Source organism: Talpa europaea (assembly GCF_964194135.1).
Source record: "Talpa europaea genome assembly, chromosome: X".
Lineage (NCBI taxonomy): Eukaryota > Metazoa > Chordata > Mammalia > Eulipotyphla > Talpidae > Talpa > Talpa europaea.
In genome coordinates, this window is record NC_140081.1 from 46,782,298 (window position 1) to 46,806,169 (window position 23,872).

A 23,872-nucleotide genomic window follows, 5' to 3' on the forward strand; every position below is an offset into this window, starting at 1 on the left:
TGATTTTCACTTTCTTATAGTTATTCATTTTCCTGGTCCCTTATTTAAGTTTTCTAGATTCCTGCTATGAGTGAGACCATCCGGTATTTTTCTTTTTCTTTTTGGCTTATTTCGCTGAGCATGATCCCTTCCAGCGCCATCCATGTTGCAGCAAATTGCATGTGTTTATCTTTTTTGAATGCTGAGTAATATTCCATGGTATATATGTACCACATCTTCTTGATCCAGTCATCTATTTTTGGGCATTTGGGTTGTTTCCAAAGCTTAGCTATTGTAAACAGTGCTGCTATAAACATAGGGGTGCAGTGTTCTTTGGAATTGATGTTTCTGTGTCCTTTGGGTAAATACCTAGGAGTGGAATTGCTGGATCATATGGAAGCTCTATGTTTAGTAGGTCCAGAAATCTCCACACAGCTTTCCACAGTGGTTGGACTAGTTTGCACTCCCACCAACAGTGCACAAGAGTTCCTTTTTCTCCACACCCTCGCCAACATTTGTTGTTGCTAGTTTTTTTAATATGTGCCATTCTCACTGGTGTAAGATGGTATCTCATGGTAGTTTTGATTTGCATTTTCCTGATGACAAGTGATGTTGAACATTTTTTCATATGCCTGTTGGCCATTTGCATTTCCTCTTCAGAGAAGTTTCTTTTAAGCTCTTCTGCCCATTTTTTGACTGGATTATTTTCTTTGTTGTTGTTGAGTCTCATCAGCTCTTTGCAGATTTTTTTGATCAGTCCTTTATCATTAGTGTTGGGTGCAAAAATGTTCTCCCAGTTGGTGGGGTTTCTCTTTGTTTTTGTTATTGTCTCTTTTGCTGTGCAAAAGCTCTTTAATTTGATGTAGTCCCAGCTGTTATCTTTGCCTTCACTATCACTGCTTTGGGTGATGTGTCTGTAAAGATGTCTTTGATGTGCAAATCACGTAGTGTTTCGCCTATATTTCCTTCTATATATTTTATGGTTTCAGGTCTTATGTCTAGTTCTTTAATCCATTTTGAGTTGATTTTTGTGTATGGTGTGAGGTGGTGGTCAAGCTTCATTCTTTTGCATGTAGCGACCCAGTTTTCCCAGCACCATTTATTGAACAAACTTTCTTTGCTCCAATGCATATTCTTTGCTCCTTTGTCAAAGATTAGTTGACCATAAATCTGTGGGTTTATTTCTGGATTTTCTATTCGATTCCATTGGTCTGTATGTCTGTTCTTGTTCCAATACCATGCAGTTTTGATGATTATGGCTTTGTAGTATAGTTTGAAGTCTGGGAGTCTGATGCCTCCATTCCCTTCTTTTTTTTTCAGGAGAGCTTTGGCTATTCGGGATTTTTTGTGATTCCATATGAATTTCATCAATAATTGTTCTATTTCTTTGAAGAATGACATTGAAATTTTGATTGGAATAGCATTGAATCTGTATATTGCTTTTGGAAGGATGGCCATTTTAATAATGTTTATTCTTCCAATCCATGAGCAGGGGATGTCTCTCCATTTCTTTGTGTCTTCTTCTATTTCTTTTAACAGTGTTTTATAGTTTTCTTTGTATAGGTCCTTTACCTCTTTTGTTAGATTTATTCCCAAATATTTGATTTTTTTGTTTCAATAACAAAAGGGATGGTCTTTTTGATTTCTTCTTCTTCAGATTTATTGTTTGTGTATAGGAAGGCTACTGACTTTTGCGTGTTGATTTTGTATCCTGCCACTTTACTGAACTGATTGATGAGTTGAATTAGCTTTTCTGTGGAGTTTTTGGGGTTCTCTATGTATAATATCATATCGTCTGCAAATAGTGATAGTTTGACTTCTTCTTTTCCTATTTGGATTCCTTGGATGTCTTTCTCTTGTCTTATTGCCCTGGCTAGGACTTCCAGTATTATATTGAAAAGCAGTGGTGAGAGTGGACATCCTTGTCTTGTTCCAGATCTTAATGGAATTGCTTTCAGCTTTTCACCATTGAGAATGATACTGGCTGTTGGCTTGTCATAGATGGCCTTTATGATGTTGAGGTATGTTCCTTGTATCCCAAGAATTTCAAGGGCTTTTATCATGAATGGGTGTTGCACTTTGTTGAAAGCTTTCTCGGCATCTATTGATATTATCATATGGTTTTTATATTTCTTTTTGTTGATGTGTTGGATAACGTTGATTGATTTTCGGATGTTAAACCATCCTTGTGCCCCTGGAATGAATCCAACTTGGTCGTGGTGAATTATCTTATGGATACATTGTTGGATTCTGATAGCTAAAATTTTATTGAGGATTTTTGCATCAGTGTTCATTAGGGAGATTGGCCTGTAGTTTTCCTTTTTTGTGTTGTCCTTGTTCGGTTTTGGTATTAGTGTAATGTTGGCTTCATAAAACGTGTTTGGTATTGTCCCTTCCTTCTCAATTTTTTGGAAGAGTTTGTGAAGGATAGGCACTAATTTGTCTCTGAATGTTTGGTAGAATTCATTTGTAAATCCATCAGGTCCTGGGCTTTTGTTTTTGGGGAGGTTTTTGATTACCATTTCAATTTCGCTAATTGTAATTGGTCTGTTTAGGTGTTCTATTTCTTCTTTATCTAGCTTTGGGTGATTGTAGAGTTGTAGGAATTTGTCCATCTCCTCTAGATTGTTAAACTTGTTTCCATATAACTGTTCATAGTAGTTACTGATTATTCTTTTGATTTCTGCTGTGTCCGTTGTGATTTCTCCTCTTTCATTGATGATCCTGTTTATTTGTGCTTTCTCCCTTTTTTCCTTTGTGAGCCTGGCTAGGGGTTTGTCTATTTTATTGATTTTTTCAAAGAACCAGCTCTTGGTTTCATTGATCTTTTGGATTGTTTTTTTAGTTTCAATTTCATTTATTTCTGCTTTGGTTTTTATTATTTCTTTTCTTCTACTGGTTTTGGGGTTTTTTTGTTGTTCTTTTTCTAGATCTTTGAGCTTCGAGATTAGGTTGTTTCTTTGCGTTCTTTCTTGTTTCTTGATGTGAGCTTCTATTGCTATATATTTTCCTCTTATTACTGCTTTTGCTGCATCCCATACATTTAGGATATTGGTGTCCTCCTTGTCGTTCAATTCAAAAAATTTTTTAATTTCTTCTTTGATCTCCTCATTAGTCCAATGGTCTTCCAGTAGTGTGGTTTTTAATCTCCATGAGGTAGGAAAGTTCCTTGCCTTCTTTTTATGGTTTATTTCTAGTTTGATGCCTTCATGGTCAGAAAAGATGGTTGATATGATTTCAATCTTGGTGTATCTGTTGATGTTTGTCTTGTGCCCCAGTATGTGATCGATCCTGGAGAATGATCCGTGTGCGCTTGAGAAAAATGTGTACTCCGTTTTTTGGGGGTTTAGTGTTCTATAGATGTCTGTTAAGCCCAATTGCTCTAGGTCTTTATTTAGAGCTTTGGTTTCTTTACTTATTTTTTGTCTTGTTGATCTATCCATTGTTGATAGTGGTGTGTTGAAGTCTCCCACTACGTATGTGTTTTCTCTGATGTCTGTTTTCAGGGAGGACAACAGTTGTCTGATATATTTTGGTGCTCCTTCGTTTGGTGAGTATATGTTAATGAGTGTTATTTCTTCTTGAAGTATTGTCCCCTTGATCATAGTGTAGTGACCATTGGGGTCTCTTTTTATCTTTTTGAGTTTGAAATCTGTTTTATCTGATATAAGTATAGCTGTTCCTGCTTTCTTTTTTGGTCCATTTGCTTGTAGGATTGTTTTCCATCCTTTAACTTTGAGCCTATTTTTATCTTTTGTAGCTAAATGTGTTTCCTGGAGACAGCAAAAGGTTGGGTTTTGTTTCTTAATCCAGGCTGCAACTCTGTGTCTTTTTATTGAAGAGTTTAGTCCATTTACATTTAGAGTTAATATTGATATGTTAACATCTGTATTTGCCATTGTGTTTGTCTTTCCTTTGATTTTATTTATTTATTCTTTCAATAACTTTTTTTTTTTTTTGGCCTTCTTTCATTGTTATTAGTCGCTCTGAGGTTCTGGCTTTAGGACTCCTTGTAGTATTTTTTGGAGTGGGGGTATAGTTGCAATGAAATTCCGGAGTTTCTGTTTGTCTGGGAAGGTCCATATTCTTTCTTCAAAGAGGAAGGAGAGCTTTGCGGGATAGAGTATTCTTGGTTGGCATCTGTTTTCTTGGAGTCTGTTGACTATGTCCCTCCACTCTCTCCTTGCCCGTAGTGTTTCTTCGGAGAAGTCTGATGTCAGCCTGATTGGTTTTCCTTTGAATGTTATCTGTTTCTTCCCTCTTGCCAGCTTCATTATTTTTTCCTTGTCCTGGATTCTTGGGAGCTTTACTATTATGTGTCTTGCTGTATTTTTTCTTTCGTCGTGGAAGTTTGGTGTTCTTCTTGCTTCTTGTATATCAATTTTCAGCTCCTTCTTCACATTTGGGAAGTTCTCTTCAATTATCTCTTTGAATATTTTCTCTGTTTCTACATCTCTCTCCTCTCCTTCTGGTATTCCTATAACTCTTATATTTCCTTTCCTCATGGAGTCAGATAGTTCCCGAAGTCTTTCTTCGTTCTTTTTCCTTCGTACTTCTCTTTCCTTTTCTGTTTTGGTTCTTTTTATTTCTGTGTCTTCAAGATTACTTATTCGTTCTTCCATTTCATCTATTCTGCTTTCATTGCTTTTCCCAGAATTCTTTAGTTCTTCCATTAATTCTTTGATCTCCTGCATTTCTTTTACTTCCCTCTTTAGGGACTCAATTTCTTTCTTCTGACCATTGTTTTCCCTCTCTAGGGACTCAATTGCATTCTTCTGATCGTTGATTATTTTTCCCTTATCATTGTTTTCCTTTATGACTTCTGTCAGTTTTTTAATCACGGCAATTTTAAATTCTCTTTCTGGAAGGCTCAGAAATTCTTCCAAGTTATTGTCGTTGCAATCTGGGGGCTGGCTTTCTTTTTGTGGTGTGCTTTTTCTCTGGAGAGTTGCTAGGTTGCGTGTGGTTCTTCTCCTCCCTACTGTCTGTTTTCTAATTTGCCGTATGCGTTGGGACACTGTGTTGTTGGGACTGGCCGGCATCTTGGGTGGGCTTCTCTGTTCCCCTCTGGTTCTTCCAGGAGTCATCTGTCAGTTTCAAGCAGCCTTTACTGGAGAAAGGTCCCTGTTCTAAAATGCCGATGTGGGGACACACTCCCCTGTGCGCCTGGTCTGCCCCGGCGGTGGGTTCCTGCTCCCCTCTGGGCTTGGACTGCAGGCCAGAGGGGGTCTGGTGTGGGCGAACTTCCCCCGCTCACCTCTGGCTCCTGAGGAAGCCTTCTGCAGGTAGTCTTTACTGAAGAAATGTCCCTGTTCTAAAATGGTGATGTGGGACACACTCCCTGCGCTTCTGGTCTCAGGCACACTCTTCTGCGCGCCTGGTCTGCCCCGGCTGTGGGTGCTCGCTCTCCCTGTGGGCTCAGACTACTTGTTCGGAAGGGGCCCGGTGTGGGCTAACTCCCCAGCTGGCCACTAGCTCCTTCAGTAGCCTGTGCTGGGGTCAAGTCGCTAGGTGGCGCCAGAGATCTCTCCTAGAGCCCTTGGGGAGCTGATTTTCCACCCCGTGGGACAGGGAGCAGAGCGGGGATGGTAGGGTACACCTCAACGGCTTTGGGATGCTGTGTCTGCCTTGTGCCCCACCGTCGTGGGGAACCCACGCCCCTAATTTCGTGCCCCGGGTCTCAGTTCCAAAGCCCTCAGTTCCAGGACGCGGGCTGTAGCCCAGATCAGTGGCGCGGGAATGGTGCCTTTTGAATCCCGCTCCCCTGCCTGGGCGCCTTGTTCCTGCTCACTCAGGGAGGGCCTCTGCCCGGGTCTCAGTTCCAAAGCCCTCAGTTCCAGGACGCGGGCTGTAGCCCAGATCAGTGGCGCGGGAATGGCGCCTTTTGAATCCCGCTCCCCTGCCTGGGCGCCTTGTTCCTGCTCACTCAGGGAGGGCCTCTGCCGTCTCCCCACAAGCCTAGGTCGCAGGCGTGGGGACCTGGGCAGCTGCAATCCGAGCGCCGCTTTCGCGCAAGCTTACCGGGCGGCCGGGGCTGTGTGCTGGTGCTGTTCTCCTCCTGGGGGGCGGGGCTCTCTTTAATGGCGCCTGGAGCTCACCTCCGCGGCGGATCCTGCAGGGTTCGCCTCAGCTCCCGTTCACGGGGTGTGGTGGCTGAAATAGTTCCTTTCCACTCACAGTCCCACTTGCTGCGTCCGTTTTTCTTGTTGGGCGTTTTGGTTTGTTGTTTTCCTCCTCTCTGCTGGTCGGAGAGTGCCGCCTCTGTGGGCGGGGGAGGGGAGCAGGGTTCTGCGCTTCCCTCCCTTCTGGTCCTCTTTTATGGCAACTTTCTTCTTTGGGCAGTTTGCTGGAGTCGTCCTTTTATCTTCCGTGTCCCAGTTCTCACTGGGACCTGCCGCTTTTCCTCCCTATTAACTTTTTTTAATGGGAGATCTTACTGGCAGTGTCTCCTCGCCGCCATGTTGCTCCGCCCCTCCACTCAATGTGGTTTTAAGTTGCATTTCTCTGATTATAAGGGATGTTGAACATGTTTTCATATGCCTGTTGGCCATTTGCATTTCTTTGGAGAAATGCCTTTTAAGTTCTTCTGCCCATTTCTTGACTGGATTGTTTGTTTTTGTTGAGCCATGTGAGTTCTTTTTAAATCTCTGTGATCAGTCCCTTATCAGTTGAATGGAGTGCAAAGATTTTTTTTTTTCCCAATCAGTGGGGTGTCTCTCTGTTTTGGTTAATGTCTCTTGCTGTACAGAAGCTTTTCAGTTTGATGTAATCCCAGGTGTTTATCTTTGCCTTCACTATCACTGCTTTGGTTGATGAGTCTTTAAAGGTGTTTCTGAGATGTATGTCTTGTAGTGTTTTCCCTATATTTTCTTCTATATATTTTATGGTTTCAGGTCTTATGTCCAGTTCTTTTATCCATTTTGAGTTGATTTTTGTGAACGGTGAGAGGTAGTGGTCTAGTTTCACTTTTTTTTTTTTTTTTTTTTTGCATGTGGTGGTCCAGTTTTCCCAGCACTGGGAGCTATTTTTAAATTCAATCAGCCACACTGTCCCTTTGGTGAATTTACATTAAGGGTGATTGATATATAAGGCTTTACTACTGTCACTTTTTGGTTTTCTGGTTGTTCTATATTTCTCTTTTCCTTTTCCCCTAGTGTTTCTATCCAACAATTTATTTTATTTTACTTTTTTATTTTTTATTTTATATATTTTTACATCATTTTTCATTTTTGCACAATGTATGTATTTTCCTCTTGGTTATAGTCCCCATAAAATTCCCAACCCCCTTGTTTTGATCCTACTCCCTCCTCCCCTACCCCTAGTGTATCAGGTTTATAGTTGCTTGTTGATTTTGATTTTTACTTTATTATAATTAGTATTTTTTCCTGGTCCCTTATTTAGGTTTTCTATCCAAAAATTTATTTGGATGATTTTCCATGGTGATTTTCCCCGTTTTTTAATGCTATGTCTGCACTCCAGATTTTTTTTGGTTATTATGAAGATTTTATAAAATGTCCATATCTAAGGTAGTCTTAGGTGCTGGAATCATCTGTCTGTACACATTATGTCATTTTTGTGCTCCCTTTCAGTTGTCTCAAATTAACCCCTTTTTATACTGCAAGCTCAGTGTCAAAGTAACTAGTTATTTTTATGTCTTTCCATGTTTATGTTTATTTTACACTTTTATGTTATAATTAACTATTTTATAGCTTATTCTGAGATAAGTTGAAAACTTCTGATTCTATTTATCATGTTAATCAAAGTTTGTGTACTTTAATTTTTCCTTTTCATATAAAAAAAACTCCTGTTACATGCTTCCTTTCCCTAGCAGCCTTTAATATTTTTTTCTTTATCAGTGTCTTTTGACCATTTTAGTATTATATGGTTGGTTTAGGTACTTTTGCTTTTAGAGAGTTATCTATTGTTTTGGTTTTATAGATTTCTATAGTTCGTTTTCCCCCCACGTTCAGGAAGTTCTTAGCTACCGTTATTTAAAATAAAATCTTTGCTCCCTTTTACCTCTCCTCATCCTTCCAGGATACTTTTATTCTTATGTTTCTTTTCCTAATGGAGTCTGACAGTACTCATAGAGTTTCTTCATTTTTCCCCCTAATTCATATTTCTCGGAACCCTGCTCCCCTCCCCCACCCACAGAGTCTGCACTCTCCGACCAACAGAGAGGAGGAAAACAACAAGAACAAACTACGCATCAAGCGGGACTGTGAGTGGAAAGGAACTATTTCAGCCACCACACCCCGTGAATGGGAGCTGTGGAGAAACCTGCAGGATTCGCCACTGCGGTGAGCAAACGGCTCCCGGCACCATTAGAGAACAGCAGAGACCGCAGGAGGAGACCCGCACACAGCCCTGGGCTGGCCAGTAAGCTTGCGTGGAAAAGCAGCGCACTTGAAAAGCAAATACAGACCTCCCAGCTGCCCAGGTCCCCACGCCTGCGACCTAGGCTTGCGGGGAGACGCGCGGGGACCCTCACTGAGGTGAAAACGCCTCACTGAGTAATCAGGAACCCAGGCACCCAGGCACGGGAGCTGGGTGCAAAAGACTCCATTTCTGTGGACACTGAACTGGGCTACAGCCCGCGTCCTGGACCTGAGGGCTTTGGAACTGAGACCCGGGGCACGAACTCCAAGACGGTGGGGCACAAGGCAGACACAGCACCTCAAAGCTGTTGAGGTTTACCCTACCATTCCCGCTCTGTTCCCTGTCCCACTGGGTGGAGAAATCAGCTCCCCAAGGGCTCTAGGATAGATCTCTGGCGCCACCTAGCGACTTGAAATGAGCAGAAGGCTCATTTGGAGGTGCCAGTGGCCAGCTGGGAAGTTAGCTCACGCGAGGCCCCTTCCGAACAGTAGTCTGAGCCCACAGGGGGAGCGGGCACCCACGGCCAGGGCAGACCGGGCGCGCAGAAGAGTGTGCCTGAGACCAGACGCGCAGGGAGTGCGCCCCGCATCGCCATTTTAGAACAGGGACATTTCTTCAGTAAAGACTGCCTGCAGAAGGCTCCCTCAGGAGCCAGAGGTGAGCAGGGAAGCTAGCCCACACCAGGCCCCTTCTGGCCTGCAGTCCAAACCCAGAGGGGGAGCGGGAACCCACTGCCGGGGCAGACCAAGCGCACAGGGGAGTGTGTCCCCACATCGGCATTTTAGAACAGGGACCTTTCTTCAGTAAAGTCTGCTTGAAACAGACAGATGGCCCCTGGAGGAGCCAGAGGGGAGTGGAGAAGCTCACCCAAGATGCCGGCCAGTCCCAGCAACACAGTGTCCCAATGCATACAACAAATTAGAAAACAGACAGTAGGGAGTAGAAGAACCACATGCAACCTAACAACTCCTCAGGAAAAAAGCACACCACAAAAAGAAAACCGCCCCCCAGATTGCAACGACAGTAACTTGGAAGAACTTCTGAGCCACCCAGAAAGAGAAATTAAAATTGTCGTGATTAAAAAAATGACAGAACTCATAAAGGAAAACAATGACCAGAAGAAGGAAATTGAGTCCCTAAAGAGGGAAGCAAAAGAAACGCAGGAGATCAAAGAATTAATGGAGGAACTAAAGAACTATGGGAAAAGCAATGAAAGCAGAATAGAAGAAATGGAAGAACAAATAAGTACTCTTGAAGACACAGAAATAAAATGAACCAAAACAGAAAAGGAAAGAGAAGTACGAAGGAAAAAGAACGAAGAAAGACTTAGGGAACTATCTGACTCCATGAGGAAAGGAAATATAAGAGTTACAGGAATACCAGAAGGAGAGAGAGAGATGTAGGAAGAGAGAAAATATTCAAAGATATAATTGAAGAGAACTTCCCAAATGTGAAGAGGAGCTGAAAATTGATAAACAAGAAGCAAGAAGAACACCAAACTTCCACAATGAAAGGAAAAATACAGCAAGACACATAATAGTAAAGCTCCCAAGAATCCAGGACAAGGAAAAAAATTATGAAGCTGACAAGAGGGAAGAAACAGATAACATTCAAAGGAAAACCAATCAGACTTCTCTGAAGAAACACTACATGCAAGGAGAGAGTGGAGGGACATAGTCAACAGACTCCAAGAAAACAGATGCCAACCAAGAATACTCTATCCCGCAAAGCTCTCCTTCCTCTATGAAGAAAGAATAAGGACCTTCCCAGACAAAAAGAAACTCTGGAATTTCATTACAACTAAACCCCCACTCCAAAAAATACTACAAGGAATCCTAAAGCCAGAACCTCAGAGGGACGAATAACAACGAAAGAAGGCCAAAAAAAAAAGTTATTAAAAGAATAAACAACTAAAATCAAAGGAAAGACAAACACAATGGCAAATGCAGATGCTAACATATCAATATTAACTCTAAATGTAAATGGACTAAACTCTTCAATAAAAAGACACAGAGTTGCAGGCTGGATTAAGAAACAAAACCCAACCTTTTGCTGTCTCCAGGAAACACATTTAGCTACAAAAGATAAAAACAGACTCAAAGTTAAAGGTTGGAAAACAATCCTACAAGCAAATGGACCAAAAAAGAAAGCAGGAACAGCTATACTTATATCAGATAAAAAAGATTTCAAACTCAAAAAAATAAAAAGAGACCCCAACGGTCACTACATTATGATCAAGGGGACAATAATTCAAGAAGAAATAATACTCATTAACACATACTCACCAAACGAAGGAGGACAAAAATATATCAGACAACTGTTGTCCTCTCTGAAAACAGACATCAGAGAAAACACATACGTAGTGGGAGACTTCAACACACCACTTTCAACAATGGATAGATCAATGAGACGAAAAATAAGTAAAGACACTAAAGCTCTAAATAAGGATCTACAGCGCTTGGGCTAAACAGACATCTATAGAACACTAAACCCAAAAAAATCGGAGTACACATTTTTCACAAGCACACATGGATCATTCTCCAGGATCGATCACATACTGGGACACAAGACAAACATCAACAGATTCACCAAGATTAAAATCATACCAACCATCTTTTCTGACCATGAAGGCATCAAACTAGAAATAAACCATAAAAAGAAGGCAAGGAAATCTCCTACCTCATGGAGATTGAAAATCACACTACTGGAAGACCACTGGACTAAGGTGGAGATCAAAGAAGAAATTAAAAAATTCTTTAAATTGAATGACAAGGAGGACACCAATTTCCTAAATGTATGGGATGCAGCAAAAGCAGTAATAAGAGGAAAATATATAGCAATAGAAGCTCACATCAAGAAACAAGAAACAACTCAAAGAAACAACTTAATCTCGAAGCTCAAAGATCTAGAAAAAGAACAACAAAAAAACCCCCAAAACCAGTAGAAGAAAAGAAATAATAAAAACCAAAGCAGAAATAAATGAAATTGAAACTAAAAAAACAATCCAAAAGATCAATGAAACCAAGAGCTGGTTCTTTGAAAAAATCAATAAAATACACAAACCCCTAGCCAGGCTCACAAAGGAAAAAAGGGAGAAAGCACAAATAAACAGGATCATCAATGAAAGAGGAGAAATCACAATGGACACAGCAGAAATCAAAAGAATAATCAGTAACTACTATGAACAGTTATATGGAAACAAGTTCAACAATCTAGAGGAGATGGACAAATTCCTACAACTCTACAATCACCCAAAGCTAGATAAAGAAGAAATAGAACACCTAAACAGACCAATTATAAGCAGCGAAATTGAAATGGTAATCAAAAACCTCCCCAAAAACAAAAGCCCAGGACCTGATGGATTTACAAATGAATTCTACCAAACATTCAGAGACGAATTAGTGCCTATCCTTCACAAACTCTTCCAACAAATTGAGAAGGAAGGGACAATACCAAACACGTTCTGTGAAGCCAACATTACACTAATACCAAAACCGAACAAGGACAACACAAAAAAGGAAAACTACAGGCCAATCTCCCTAATGAACACTGATGCAAAAATCCTCAATAAAATTTTAGCTATCAGAATCCAACAATGTATCCATAAGATAATTCACTACGACCAAGAAGGATTCATTCCAGGGACACAAGGATGGTTCAACATCCGAAAATCAATCAATGTTATCCAACACATCAACAAAAGGAAATATAAAAACCATATGATAATATCAATAGATGCTGAGAAAGCTTTCGACAAAGTGCAACACGCATTCATGATAAAAGCCCTTGAAAGTCTTGGGATACAAGGAACATACCTCAATATCATAAAGGCCATCTATGACAAGCCAACAGCCAGTATCATTCTCAATGGTGAAAAGCTGAAAGCAATTCCATTAAGATCTGGAACAAGACAAGGATGTCCACTCTCACCACTGCTTTTCAATATAATACTAGAAGTCCTAGCCAGAGCAATAAGACAAGAGAAAGACATACAAGTTATCCAAATAGGAAAAGAAAAAGTCAAACTATCACTATTTGCAGATGATATGATAATATACATAGAGAACCCCAAAAACTCCACAGAAAAACTAATTCAACTCATCAATAAGTTCAGCATAGTGGCAGGATACATAATCAACACGCAAAAGTCAGTAGCCTTCCTATACACAAACAATAAATCTGAAGAAGAAGAAATCAAAAAAAACATCCCTTTTATTATCAAAACAAAAAAAAATCAAATATTTGGGAATAAATCTAACAAAAGAGGTAAAGGACCCATACAAAGAAAACTATAAAACACTGTTAAAAGAAATAGAAGAAGACACAAAGAAATGGAAAGACATCCCCTGCTCATGGATTGGAAGAATATACATTATTAAAATGGCCATCCTACCAAAAGCTATAAACAGATTCAATGCTATTCCAATCAAAATTTCAATGTCTTTCTTCAAAGAAATAGAACAATTATTGCTGAAATTCATATGGAATCACAAAAAACCCCGAATAGCCAAAGCTCTTCTGAAAAAAAAAAAAAGAAGGGAATGGAGGCATCACACTCCCAGACTTCAAACTCTATTACAAAGCCATAATCATCAAAACTGCATGGTATTGGAACAAGAACAGACATACAGACCAATGGAATCGAATAGAAAATCCAGAAATAAACCCACAGATCTATGGTCAACTAATCTTTGACAAAGGAGCAAAGACTATGCATTGGAGCAAAGAAAGTTTGTTCAATAAATGGTGCTGGGAAAACTGGGTCGCTACATGCAAAAGAATGAAGCTCGACCACTACCTCACACCATACACAAAAATCAACTCAAAATGGATTAAAGAACTAGACATAAGACCTGAAACCATAAAATATATAGAAGGAAACATAGGCGAAACACTACGTGATTTGCACATCAAAGACATCTTTACAGACACATCACCCAAAGCAGTGATAGTGAATGCAAAGATAAACAGCTGGGACAACATCAAATTAAAGAGCTTCTGCACAGCAAAAGAGACAATAACAAAAACAAAGAGAAACCCCACCAACTGGGAGAACATTTTTGCACACAACACTAATGATAAAGGACTGATCCAAAAATCTGCAAAGAGCTGATGAGACTCAACAACAACAAAGAAAATAATCCAGTGGGAAAATGGGCAGAAGAGCTAAAAAGAAACTTCTCTGAAGAGGAAATGCAAATGGCTAACAGGCATATGAAAAAATGTTCAACATCACTTGTAATCAGGGAAATGCAAATCAAAACTACCATGAGATACCATCTTACACCAGTGAGAATGGCACATATTAAAAAAACTAGCAACAACAAATGTTGGCGAGGGTGTGGAGAAAAAGGAACTCTCCTGCACTGCTGGTGGGAGTGCAAACTGGTTGAACCACTATGGAGAGCTGTGTGGAGATTTCTGGACCTACTAAACATAGAGCTTCCATATGATCCAGCAATTCCACTCCTAGGGATTTACCCAAAGGACACAGAAACATCAATTCGAAAGAACACCTGCACCCCTATGTTTATAGCAGCACTATTTACAATAGCTAAGCTTTGGAAACAGCCCAAATGCCCATAAATAGATGACTGGATCAAGAAGATGTGGTACATATACACCATGGAATATTACTCAGCATTCAAAAAAGATAAACACATGCCATTTGCAGCAACATGGATGGCGCTGGAAGGGATCATGCTCAGCGAAATAAGCCAGAAAGAAAAAGAAAAATACCAGATGGTCTCACTCCTAGCAGGAATCTATAAAACTTAAATAAGGGACCAGAAAATGAGTAACTATAAGAAAGTGAAAATCAAAATCAACAAAAAACTATGAAGCAGAGACACTTTTTGGGGGGTGGGGGGCGGGAGGGGAGGGATTGGGGTCAGAATTGTGGGGGGTTGCAATTGTATGGGGAATATAAAAATAAAATTTATTATTAAAAATAAAGACTAATTAAAATGAAGTAAAAATCAATATCAACATCTAGAGAAAACCGAAGCTACACAAATTTTAATCTACTAGGTAATTTGTGTACTATATTTTCAACATGATCTATCTTTACAACTGCAAAGAATCATGCTTTGAGAAGTCTTGTATGACTTATAATGAGTTTAGCTATTTCCATGTGTGACTATACGGAAATATATTGAAATGAAGAGTGGAAGATTTTGGTGTTTTGTCCTTAGTCTAAGTCAGAATGTTGGCCAGAATGAGGGAGTCTTGGAAGATCCCAGAAACCTATGACATTGGCAATGAATGAAACTTAAAGGCAGATCATTGGATTTACTCTATAAGTAACATATTTGTACTTTCTAGAGGAAATATATTATGTTGTATGTGGAGTATCTAAGCACAAGAACAGTGTGCTCGACCCTCTGTTTATGGGACACCAGACACGGTTATATTGGCTGATGTTTGGGTTTTGATTAAATAAAGTAGATCAGAAACTAAAAAAAATAAATAAATAAAATGAATGGATGTGGCTATAGAAAGCTGTACCGTGTGTGGTCATGTGCTATAGTAAGTCTGCTGTATCTTTTTATATATTGCTGGATTTCTTTCCTAGGTTCGAGTTTTTTGACATACAATGTGTAAGTTTAACATGTCCAATATTATGACCTGATATATGTATATATTGCAAAATGATCAATGCAATAAGGTTAGTTAACATATCTGTCACTTCACAAAGGTTATGTCCATGTCTTTTCTGCTGTGACAAATGTGGCAGTGAACATGGGAGTGTAGTCTCTCTGAGATAACTTTTTTCCTTTGGATATATACATATATATGTAGAAGTGGGATTTCTGTAATATATAATAGTTCTATTTTTAATTTTTGAGGAATCACCATACTGTATTCCATAGTGGTTGTACCAATTTACATTCCCACTAACAGTGCACAAGGGTTCCGTATTCTCCACATTTTCATCAGCACTTACTATTATCACTTGTCTTTTTGATAACAGAAATTCTTTAAAAATAGTTTTAATTTCACAATTTTAAGTACCACTGAATGGTAAGAACAGAAACTTCCTGGGCCTCCTTGGTGGCACAAGGGGTTAAGCACCACACTATGAAGCAATCCACAGCCTCTGCAGCACGAGTTTGATCCCCGGCCAGGGAGCAACCCACATGGCGCAGCAGACCTCTCCTGTCTCGCCAGCTGCTCCCCTCAGCAGTGTAGTTCGGTCAATCTGCCTGTTCTGTTCCTCACTCTGTCTCTGGTGAATCCTCTCACTCCCCATACCTCTGGCCTGTATCCCAGCTCTTGTATGCATAAATAAATAAATCTTTAAAAAAAAAAAAAACAGAAACTTCCCATAAACACCATGTCTCTAACCAGTCCTGCCCCCAACTTTCCCCACTATTGACATCTTGTAACACTCTAGTACTTTTTTTACAATCAGTGAATCTACACTAATACACCATTTTCATTCATAGAGCCCACTACTGGTGTTATATATTCCATGTGTTTTGACAAATATATAGTGACATGTATCTGCCACTGAAGCACCATAAAGAATAGTTTATCCTACCCCCCCAAATTCTTTGTGTTTTATGTATTCACTCCCTCTTCCCCCCCAATTAAAACCTGGCAGTTGGTGATCTTCTCACTGTTTCCAAAGTTATGCTTTTTTCAGAATGTCTTATGACTGGAATCATATAGTATATGTTGCCTTTTCAGACTGGCTTCTTTCACTTAGTAATATGCATTTAAGTTTCCTCCATGTCTTATCCTCAATTCTGCTGAATAATATTTCATTGTTTGGACATACCACAGTTTATTTAGCCATTTACCTACTGAATTACTTCTTGGTTGCTTCCAAGTATGCTTCCAATTTTTAGCAATTATAAATAAAGCTGCTACAAACATCCATGCACATGTCTTTCATAGACACAAGTGTTCAGTTCATCAAGGATCACAGTTGCTAGATTATATGGTAATAATATATTTAGTTTTGTAAGAAACTGAAACTGTCTTCTAATGTGGTTGTACCATTTTGCATTCCTGCAGCAATGATTGTTTCCATTGCTTCATGCAATTTGCCAGCATTAAGGTTGTGTTTGGACTTTTGTCATTCTAGTAGGTATGTAGTAGTTATCTTGTTTCTATTTTAAATTTCCCAATGATGCTCATATATGAGAGATATATAGTTATTTATCTCTATGTAGAAAGAACCTAGTTGTGTATCGAAACAAGGAATGGATTTTTTCAAAGGGAAGCTAGCACTTTGACATATCTTTTTTTTTTCTTTTATTGTCATATAACACTGCATGTTTTAGAAGTACAGATTCATATCTCTTCAAATGTACGTTACCATTCCATGACTATCACCAAAGTATCATAGCCCTTTGTGGACTTCTAGTGAGTCCGAACCTGGGACACGAAGGTGAAGGAAATCAGATATGGGGGACTGTCATGTTCAGCATGCAGTAAATCTTTATTGTCTTAGTGCTCATTATATACTATTTTAATTGTAGCAGGTGTAACATTAAAGTATACCACATAATGATAACATGTATGAATGATTAGTCTATTTTCTTACTATTATCTATTTACTTCAGACAGTAGGGTACCAGGCGGTTAGTTCTCACAAACATAATCTTATCGCCTCCTAGCCAGAGCCTGGGAAGTTCGCTCATTATTTTGTTGTTGTCAAACTGTGGAGATGTACGCAGTTCACTTCCAGGCTCTCAACACCAAGTCCTGTCACCCAGAGATTTTCCTCCGAGACGCATGTGTTTTCACATGCCTTAGGGACTCAGGTTAAGGCCCTTCTGCTCACTGCGCAGGATCTCTCCATTTTGTTATTCTCAGATTGTGGAGATGTAGAAGCCCGACTCCACGCAGGTCACTTTCCAGGCTCTCAACACCCCAAGTCCTGTCACTCAGAGGTTTTCCTCCGAGACACATGTGTTTTCACATGCCTTAGGGACTCGGGTCAAGGCCCTTCTGCTCACTACGCGGGGTGGCTGCCTCTAACAGCCCTTCACCCTTGTTAACATAGTTTTAAAACAATAGCGTTCAAAGCTATAAATTTTTCTGTGAGCACTTAGCTTCTGTTGTGAGTTATTTTCATTATCTTTGTTTTCTAGCTATTCTTTAGTTTGCATTTAAAAAAATGTCCAAGTGGTTAATTATTTTTCTTTTCCAATTCACAATTCCAATATTAATTTCTAGTTTTATTGTATTATGATCAGTTAATGTTTTCTGTTTTATCTCTATGTATTAGAGTTTATTGGGATTTCCTAGTGAACAATTTTGTAAATCTAAAAAGGGCACATTCAAAGAAGATGAGCTTTCTTTGACCAGCTTATAGAGTATATGTCCTTTAAATCTTCTACACAGAGTATGCTGGGGCCTCCCTGGTGGTGCAAGGGGTTAAGCTCCACACTATGAAGCAATCTGCAGCCTCTGCAGCATGAGTTCGAGCCCCAGCTGGCCAGGGAGAAACCCACATGGTGCAGCAGACCTCTCCTGTCTCTCCCGCTGCTCCCCTCAGCAGTGTACTTCAATCAATCTGCCTGTTCTGTTCCCCACTCTGTCTCTGGAGGATCCTCTCACCCCCCTACCCCCGGATCTCTGGCCTGTACCCAGCTCTTGTATGCATGAATAAATAAATCTTAAAAAAAAACAAAAAAAAGTATGTTATCCTTTCATTTTGCTGATTTTATTCTTTTAAATTCCTGTCACAGACTGAAAAATGTAAATTAAATTTTATGTGTTTATGTTCTCCCTTGTAATTTCTACAGTTTGATACTGAAATTCATTAAAGATATCACACATACACACAAAAATGATTGATAATTTCTAAATATTAGGAATCAAATTCAGCAACATGTAAAATAACCAAATAGCTTATTCATGACCAAATAGCTTATTCCAGAAATCCACTGAAGAAATCTATTATTATAATTCAATATGTTAATATTTGAAAAGATAAAAAATAGAAAGAAACATAAAAAATTCTTATTCCAAGTAGTGTGCTGACATCCAATGAGGGAAAATTAGTCTTAAAGAATCATTTGACTAGTTATCAAGTACCACAGTGGCACAAATTGCGAGTAACACAAAGGCTGAGTTATTCAGATTTAAAACACTTTTCATAACTGTATTACCAAACTCCCAGTTCCCCATGTACCTGTTTCTTTTAGGAGATTCCAGATGTCTCTGCATTTATGGATCTGCTCAAGTGCACGACTCAGTAACCTGGTCTTATTGGTAACAAACAGAAAATTAGTCTCAACTAAAGAAAAGTGTAAACAAGTTAAAGTAATTTCATATTGTAGTCATTAAAAACAGTTGAAAATAAAATGATAGAAAAAGAATAAATGGAATGTTTTGGAATTTATTTGGAAATATTAACTTCTATTTGTATTTTTCCTTGATGTTACAGGAAAATGAAGATGAAATATAAAAGCTTGAGCATGATCAATTTCTTTAATAATCTAGGACAGAAGAGAAGCACTTTCAGAACAGTAGTATGGGGGTTCCATCAGCCTTCCCCCAGCAAAACAATTATAACTGGTGAAAAGTATAAAACACAATTATGTAAAGTCTCCAGAAATTGCCCTAAGGGCATACAGCAAATGGGAAAACATCTATTTCAATAAATCTACTAAGTTTCAGCAAGAACAGTGGCAGATGAAACATAATCTGTTTACCAACCATCCCTGCTTAATGCACCTTTAGGTGGGTGTGACCGGGAAGATGAGGCTCCCTCTCTCCTCAGCTTCTAGGCTAGGGATTCCCTGAAGGGGCATGCTGCCAGCACTTCTCATCCCCTACCCCAGGTCTGTACTGGAGAACAAGCACAACTGAGTCTTGGAGCACTCTTCCTCTACCCAGTTTGCATTTGTAGGGCAAAAGTTCTACATCAGGCATATTAGCAAGTCAATAATATTGGGTCCCAACTGCCCTCACCTCAGTTTGCTTACAGGATAGAGCTTCCATGTTAGGAGAGGCAAGTGAAGAATTTCAGGGATGACAAATTCTACTCAGCCCCTCACTGATAGAACTGGATTGTCACTATGATTGAAATGGGCCAGTACCTACACCTCTAGCTCCAAAACAGTGGTACAGAATTTCTGTCCAGGAGAAGAGGTAGGTCATTAGAAGAGTGAGCTCTGTAGCTCTTCCTAAAGGGAATGACTTTAATTAGAATAGAGTTTGGGGAAGTTCAAATCTAAGGATATTATAAAAAAGCAGAGATTTTTTTTTGTATTGAGTAGTTATGAAGAGGCTGATAGGTCAATGATACCAACCAGCAAATAGAACACTAGCTAGATGTTTACATGGAGAACCAGGGAAAGAGAAAGCTAAGATGGTCCTTATGTTTTCAAAATACAGCCTTATATTAATTATATAAGACTGTGGAGCAATTTATGCCAAAGAGAATTTTCAAACACACACACACACACACACACACGGCAATCACCTAGTAAATAGTCAAGACTAATTAATATCTGGGTGTGATACCAATAGAAGATGAACATTCAGAAGTTTGATGAGGATATTAGGGAAACTAGTAATTAAAAAACAACCCCGCTATACCCACTGTCATCTCTTTGGGGGGAGAGATCAAAGTGACTGCATAGGAAAAGACTGAGCTCTGAGGTATGGGGAATAGTCTTCATTGAGCTAGACAAGTCAAGTCACTAAGTAGGTACACAAGAAAATATTAAGAACTAGAAAGGGAAATCAGTATCTAAAGATGCCCCAATATATTATCAAAATATCCAATTTTAGATTGATGAGATATTGAAAGAAAGAGGATAGTATAACCATACACAGGAGAAAAGCAGGCAACAGGAACTGTCTTTGAAAAGGTCCAGTAGACACACATTTCAAAGAAGCTATTTTAAAGATGTTCAAGCAACTAAAGAATACCACATTAAAGAAGAAAGGCAAGATGACAATGTCTCATAAAATATAGAATCTCAGTAAGGAGACAGGTATTATTAAAAAAAAAAAAAGCACCAAATGGAAACTCTGGAATTTAAAAGTATAAAAGTATCAAAAGGACAGGAGAGGGCCTCCCTGGTGGTGCAATGGGTTAAGATGCAACCTATGAAGCTGTCTGCAGCCTCTGCAGCATGAGTTCGATCCCCGGCTGGCCAGGGAGCTACCCACATGGTGCCGCAGACCTCTCCTGTCTCGCCCACTGCTCCCCTCAGCAGTGTACTTCGGTCAATCTGCCTGTTCTGTTCCCCACTCTGTCTCTGGTGAATCCTCTCACCCCCCCCCACACCTCTGGCCTGTACCCAGTTCTTGTATGCATAAATAAATCTTTTTTTTTTTTTTTAAAAAGGGCAGGAGAGAGGAGCTAAATTTTGTTTTTTTGAAAATTCCCAAATTTGATGAAAACATTCATATGCACATCTAGAAATTCAATGAAATTCAAGTATGTAAATGCAAAGGGATCCATCCTAGACTCAACACAGTCAAAACAGTGAAAGTAAAAATTTGAAAGTAGAAAGAGAAAAACCATTCATCATATATAAGGGAACCTCATTAACAACTTACTGAAAATAACGGAGGCCAGAAGGCAATGGGATAGCATATTCAATGTGATGAAAGAAAGTAACAGTCAACAAAGAAGCTAATATCCAGCAAAAGCATCTTTTAGAACTGAAAATGAAATAAATTACCAGATTATAAAAGCAACAGCTGAATTTGTTGCTAGAGCTTGAACATCATGCTAGAAGAATCAAATGAAGGAGCATCAAAATATGTAAGACAGGGGCCTCCTAGGTGGTGCAGAGGTTAAGATGCAACCTATGAAGCCCACAGCCTCTGCAGCACGAGTTCGATCCCCCGGTGGGCCAGGGAGCAACCCACAAGGCATAGCAGACCTCTCCTGACTCACCTGCTGCCCCCCTCAGCAGTGCACTTTGGTCAATCTGCCTGTTCTGTTCCACAGTCTGTCTCTGGTGAATCCTCTCACCCTCCCACACCTCTGGCCTATACCCCAGCTCTTGTACACATAAGTAAATAAATCTTAAAAAAATATATAGGACAGGGGCCTCCCTGGTGGTGCAAGGGGTTAAGCACCACACTATGAAGCAATCTGCAGCCTCTGCACCATGACTTCGATCCCCGGCGGGCCAGGGAGCAACCCACATGGCGCAGCAGACCTCTCCTGACTTGCCCACTGCTCCCCTCAGCAGTGTACTTCTGTCAATCTGCCTGTTCTGTTCCCCACTCTGTCTCTGGTGAATCCTCTCACCCCCCCACATCTCTGGCCTATACCCCAGCTCTTGTATGCATGAATAAATATTTAAAACATATATATATATATATATATGTAGGACAGCTATTATCAAATCTGAAAATATTGGCAGCAACACAATAGCAGTGAAGGACTTCAACACCACAATTTCATAAATGGACAGAAAAAGGGGAGATGTACATAATCAAGAGATGAAAACTTTTAAAACTATTGATGAAAAATATAACTCTCCTGGACAGTAGGATGTTTGCATCTGCTTTATTTGTACAGCAGATAAGCAGATGATGACACATTACAATCAGGAGGATTTTTTTGGGATTTATTTATTTATTTATACAAGCACTGGGTACAGTCAGAAGCGCGGGAGGGTGAGAGAATTCACTGGAGCCAGAGCAGAAGGACCGAAGTACACTGCTGAGGGGAGCAGAGGGCAGCAGAAGTCTGCACGCTGTGTGGGACCCTCGCCTGGTGGCCGGGCAGCTTCGCAACCCAGTGCTCAACTGCTGCGCCACCGGGGAGGTCCAGGAGGATGTTTGCTGAAATTGGATAAATGGATAAAATGGTCTTATAACCCAGGTCTTTTATCTGTTTTGAATTTATTTTTGTGTATGTTGTGAAGATAGTGGTCTAATTTCATTCTTTTGCATATAGCTATCCAGTTTTGACAATGCCAGTTATTGAACAAGCCATCCTTGTTCCAGGGTATGTTTTGGTCCCTTTGTAATAGATTAATTGTCCACATAGATATGGTTTTATTCCTGGGTCTCAATTCTATCCCATTGCTCTGTGTGTCTTCTTTTGCTGGTTCAATTATTATGGCTTTATAATAGAGTTTGGAGTCTGGAAGTGTGATACCTCCATTTTCTTTTCTTTTTTTTTTTTTTGTCAAGATTGCTATGGCTATTTGGGATCATCTGTGATTCCATATGAATTTCAGTAGTGTTTGTCATGGTTATTTGAAAAATGGTACTGATATTTTTATTGGTATTGAATTGAATCTGTATATTTAACAATGTTGATTCTTCTAATCCGTGAGTGGGAAATATTTTTCCATTTCACTGTTTCTTTGATTTCTTTTAACAATGTCTTATACTTTTCTTTGTATGGATCTTTTACCTCCATTGTTAGATTTACTCCTAAGCATTTAATATTTTTGGTGTGATTGTAAATGGGATTGCTTTCTTAATTGCTTCCTCTTCCTATTCCTTGTATTTAGAAGGCAACTGAACTTTGTGTATTTCTTTTATACCTTGCCACTATGCTAAACTGATTGTTTTTATTAGTTTTTCCATGGAGTCTTGAGAGGTCTCTATGTATATTATGTCATCTGCAAATAATGGTGGTTTCGTTCTTTACCTATTTGGATTTATTTTATGTCTTTCTCTCACCTAATTGTTCTAGCTAGGACTTCCAACACCATATTGGATAGTAGTGGTGACAGGGAACAACTTTTTATTATACCAGATATTAGTGGAAAAACTTTCAGTTTTCAGAGAATGGTATTAGCTGTGGGTTTGTTGTAAATGACGTTTATTATGTTAAGGTTATTTGTTTACCCCAGTTTTTCAAGGGTTTTCATCATAAATGAATGTTGAATCTTATCAAATGCTTTCTCAACATCTATTGATTTGGTCATGCACTTTTTATTTTTTTGTTGATGTGATGAATATGTTGTTTGATTCTCTGATGCTGAGCTACTCTCGTGTCCCTGGTAGGAATCCCACTTGGTTATGGTGTATGATCCTTTTAATCTATTGTTGAAAGATTTGCTTTGCTAGTATGTTATTGAGGATTTCTGCGTCTGTGTTCATTAAGGAATCTGGTCTGTAATTTTCTTTTTTTGTGTTGTCTTACTGGGTTTTCATATTAGAGTGATTTTGTCTCATAAAATGTTTGGAAATGTTCCCTCTTTTTCAATTTTTTGGAAAAGTTTGAGAGGCCATTTTTTAATTTATCCTCCTCATTATTTCCTTTGGGGTCTAGCTACTTTAGGTGGGGCATCTTCTGGGCATGGCTCTTCCCCACTCACTGGTGAGAGTCTTACTGGTCTTGGCAGACAGCTGGCAGGGTACCCTGGGATGTTATGAGGTCTGGGGCCAATACAGTATTTCCCTGGCGCAAATCTAGGATCTCACCCACCCACGCTGGCAGCTGGTGGGTCTTTGGGGGGGTTGTAAGATCTGGGACCACTCTAGCACTACCCTGTTGTGAATTTGAGACATCACCAGTTTGGGTGGACTGGCTGGTGGTGTTACTTGGGAGGTCATGAAACCC

At 39.6% G+C, this 23,872-nt stretch overlaps 1 protein-coding gene across 1 annotated transcript in view; it reads right to left on the minus strand.

Moving 5' to 3' along the window:
- TEX11 (testis expressed 11) overlaps positions 1-23,872 on the minus strand; it is a gene marked incomplete at both ends in the record, with an annotated part of 405,993 nt that overhangs the window by 36,602 nt on the left and 345,519 nt on the right. Inside the window, one exon of the mRNA XM_084259198.1 lies at positions 18,509-18,581. Within this exon, the coding sequence (XP_084115324.1) occupies positions 18,509-18,581 (73 nt within the window). The remainder of the gene's footprint in view (positions 1-18,508; positions 18,582-23,872) is intronic.